General features: G+C 38.9%; 1 protein-coding gene across 1 annotated transcript; it reads right to left on the minus strand.

Moving 5' to 3' along the window:
* Nucleotides 1–987: 987 nt before the first annotated feature.
* Nucleotides 988–3,338, minus strand: LOC132176910 (cytochrome P450 705A22-like). Its single transcript, XM_059589072.2, has 2 exons — nucleotides 2,439–3,338; nucleotides 988–1,632 (listed from the first exon to the last, which is right to left on the minus strand). Exons 1-2 carry the CDS (start codon nucleotides 3,336–3,338, stop codon nucleotides 988–990), a joined length of 1,545 nt encoding a protein of 514 aa, XP_059445055.2.
* Nucleotides 3,339–4,114: the final 776 nt, after the last annotated feature.

The raw sequence follows: 4,114 nt of genomic DNA on the forward strand, positions 1-4,114 counted from the left end.
TGAAATCGGTTCTTTTAGAAATTTTGACGAGCCCCTTCAACCTGAGCCCTCTCTTGTTGAGGGTCAAACTCCCATATCTGCCTTCAGCAAAATTGTTTGTGCTGAAGATAAAAGGGTCTTTTCCACCCTCTGCTATCTTAAGCCTCCACATATTCTTCCTTATTAGTTCTTTCAATCACTTCGATCTCTCTTCTCTTCTTCTCTGTATCATGCAGCTATTTTAGTCACCAACATATATACATATATATAGAAAGGATGCTGTTCACAAGTTTGAAGTACAAGCAAGAAGACTTTCGAGAGCAAGCTCCATACAACTCTTTCATCTTCACCAAAAGCTGTCTCTGTGACATGATTATATGTGTATGTCTGTGTTGGACCATTAACTATGAATCCACCTAAAATTAATTGGTGTGTGAAGGAAAACAAACTCAAGGGTTTGATGGACCTTAACATTGCGCTGAATGGATTTGTTTTTAGAACAATTGCGGGGAGCGCGTCTCCTAATAGTTTGGTATTCATTTGTCACTGTCTTCAGGGTTAGAACCATGTTGGGCCTTGGGACACCTTGGACCCCCCAAGGCCCAAGGTGGTCCCCAAAAAAAAATTACAAAAATTCTATAAAATTTAATTTTTGACCCCCCAAATTATTTTTTTAGAATTTTACCTCCCAAACACAAATCTCTAGTTTCGCCCTTGATTGTCTTGGCACAACATTTGGCAGTAGGTGTAAACCCAATTAATGACCTGAAGAAAATAACAATGAAATAAAAGTAAAAGCGAAAATAAAATAAAATAAAGACAAATGATTTTTAAGTAATTTGGTCTACGAACTATATCCACATATAAAGCCCTAAAAACTATATTATGATTTTACAATATAAAATGGTGTTTATTTATAGGAATGTAGAAAGAATACAAAATAATATAGTTGATAAAATCAAGTCAGAATTAAATGTATCTGATTTGATTTGATTTTATCGATTACGATTACATTGAAGCAGCAAATGGGTTGAAGTGAACAACTGGACGAGCTTTGAGTGGGTGAAGCATGCTCAAGCACAGGCCTGGTCCAAATTGCATATCAACCTTTCCTCCATCGTCTCCATCTCCATCAACCTTCCAATCAAAGCATTGAACCAAAGATGCAACCGTAGTATTCATCAAGCTGAATGCCAGTGTTGTTCCTGGGCACCCTCTCCTCCCCGCCCCAAATGGAACAAAATTGAACTTTTGTCCACTGTTCACTTGATCACTTTGATTCTTGAACGAAACCAAGAACCTCTCTGGGAGGAACTTATTAGGATCATCCCATGAATCTTTATCCCTCATGATGGCATAAAGATTGATTGCCACTTGAGTTTTTTCGGGTATATCAAACCCATTGATTTTGCAGTTTTGGCGGCATTCTCGAATTATCAGAGGGCCTGGTGGGTATAGTCTTAGTGCTTCCTTCACAACCGCTTGCAAGTAAGGGAGATTTGGGATATCTGATTCTTCAACAAGTCTAGTTTTTCCCACAACAGATTCTATTTCCTCTCTGACCTTCTTGAACACACAAGGATGATTAATTAGCTCAGCTATTGCCCATTGCATTGCGTCTGCTGAGGTTTCGGTGCCCGCAATGAAAAGATCCTGGCATGCATGCATGTATAAGAGAAAAATTCAAAGCCTTGATGAGTATAATTTCTCCTATTAGATGGTAGAGGGCTAATCTTAGCTGCAGCCTTCCTGTGAGGGGAAAGCAGCTGCCTACAAAAGGAGAATTAAGTAGGAGTGGGTATCGGTTCGGTCAGTGTTGGTAGGAACATTTTCACCTACCGATTCGTGAAAGTCGATTAATTAACTGACTTCATACCGACAACGAATAATTTTGACATTTTTGGTTAGTCGGTTTTCATATTAAGATTTATCAACTTCTTTATAACTATAGAATCAATAAAGCATATGCTTTATAAATAAAAAGAAAAAGTAAATTCATAGAATATAGACCAAAAAGGACAACCACAAATCAGCTTACAAACACAACAAGGAAACCTACACATAAAATTCAAAATTCACTTGAAAAATGGGTTAATTGTCGGTTAACTGACAAAAAAAAGTTTTTACTGCCTACCGAACTGAAATATTGATGTCGAAACAATATTTTAATTTCGCCTATCGACAGCTAGAAGTCAATTGTCTGTTGGTAACAGTTCAGTGGCGGTCATTAAACAGCCAGTAAGTAATAAACGGTTAATCTGCTTACCCCTAGAAATAAGTCTCGATGAATGCTTTGGCTAAATAGTTAATGGCGCAGAAAAAAGCTTTGTTAGTCATACAATATCAGTTAAGACTTGAGAATGTTGCTGTGCTTTTCTGAAGAAAGCAAAGGAAAACAATATATACTGACAGAGCTAAATAAAGAGAGAGAGAGAGAAGTAAAGGAAGGAGAAATTTACCATAATGAAAACCTTGATATGGGTCCTTGTAATCCTAACCTCAGCCTGCTCATCTTGGGAAACCTCCAAGAGTATATCAATCAAATCCTTACCCTGATCATCCCTGTGGCCGTTCCCTCTCTCTTCATGCTCCTTCATGGCCCTCTCCAAAAGCCCATCATACCTTCTGCTCAAATCCATAGCCTGTTTCCCGTACATCCAAAAACTCAGATTCTTCAAAGGCCCCAACACATCCCCAAAGCATATCTTTTCGACCAGCTCAAAGGACTCCTTCACCAACTCTCTAACCCTCTCTGCCTCTCCTCCTTCCTCTGAACACATACTGCTCATCACCATCCTGCATGTCACGTTGTTCGTAAGTCTCATCAGCTCAGCACCCACATCAACGACACCATCTTTCCTCTCGAACACTCTCCTCAACAATCTCTCCATTTCTTCACGTCGAACAGCCACTGACCGCTCAACCTGTCGAGTGCCAAGCAGTTGAGTCACGGACAGCTTCTTCATGAACCTCCAGTAGTCACCATACGGGGCAGTGAAGAACCGTGAAGTTTCAAACGGTAGCTTATCAGAAAAGGCGAATATAGGCCGAGAAGCAAAGGCGAGATCATGGGTATTGAAGATTTCTGCAGCTACGGTGGCTGAGGAAACGACTATACACCGTGTCGCACCAAGGCGGAGATAGAGTAGAGGGCCATATTTGGTGGAGAGGCGGTGCAAGGAGTTGTACAAGGATGGTGTGAGGAAGAGGTACTGGAGGTGGCCGATGATCGGGAGGGCCGGTGGGCTGGGCATCAAGTGAAGACCGGTGGGTTTGTTGAAGAAGATGGATCGGATTAGGAGGGTTGAGATGAGAGACACGACGAAGAGGAAGGAGTAGCATTGGATGTCGGTGATCATGATTATGAATTACTATTAGGCGGGTTGGTTTGATTCACTTTGTTTTGTTTTGTTTCGTTTTCTTTTATACTGCATGGTTTTCCCAGGTAAGAGGCATAGACGTACTATGACTGAATTAGTAGTTTGATTAATCATATATTATATATATAGAAATTAGGTATGCAGGCTGCAGCTCCTCTCATTCCCCCACGTTTAACATTTTGAGAGTTGAATATTGACGATATCCAACACTCTGATTTAGAGCAAGAAATAGAATGTCGAACAACTGCACGGAAATGAAATCTCTCTCTAACATGTCGTGAAACCAGTTGTTAGATAACAATAAATGGAACAAAATTTTTGCGGGCTGAATGTGACAGTTTTTTTTAAAAAACAACACAAAAGATTTTCGTTGGAGAGAAGAGCTTCTCTTTCTCTGCACGAAAAGAGAGGAAAGCCTACAAAAGAATCGCTGCAAAAATCTGCTGAACGTGACAGTTTTTTTTTTTTTTTCCCTTTAAAAAAAAAAAAACAAAACAAAAACACAGCAGAGAATTAGCAAAAGCCGTTAAATGAAGAGAAGTGCTGGCTTCATATATATTTCAAAGAGAAAAATGCAAAATCAGATATACGTAGTTTATCTAAATTGCAATAAGTTTTTAATTTTGTTGTGTCAAAATGTTTTGAAAATTTTCTAAGTATGTATAAATAACAACTTTCTTTCAGAGTAAATAACAAATTATTAAAAAAAAAAAAACAAAAAATTACACATGTTACTTCCACGTGTTCTAAGCAAT

Source organism: Corylus avellana, chromosome 2 (assembly GCF_965113065.1).
Source record: "Corylus avellana chromosome 2, dhCorAvel1.hap1.2, whole genome shotgun sequence".
Taxonomy (NCBI): domain Eukaryota; kingdom Viridiplantae; phylum Streptophyta; class Magnoliopsida; order Fagales; family Betulaceae; genus Corylus; species Corylus avellana.

Coding starts and splice junctions, on each gene's coding strand:
- LOC132176910 (XM_059589072.2), bottom strand. CDS start 3,338: ATGATCACCGACATCCAATGCTACTCCTTCCTCTTCGTCGTGTCTCTC. Junction 1,633..2,438: donor ATATCAAGGTTTTCATTATG/GTAAATTTCTCC, acceptor CATGCATGCCAG/GATCTTTTCATTGCGGGCAC.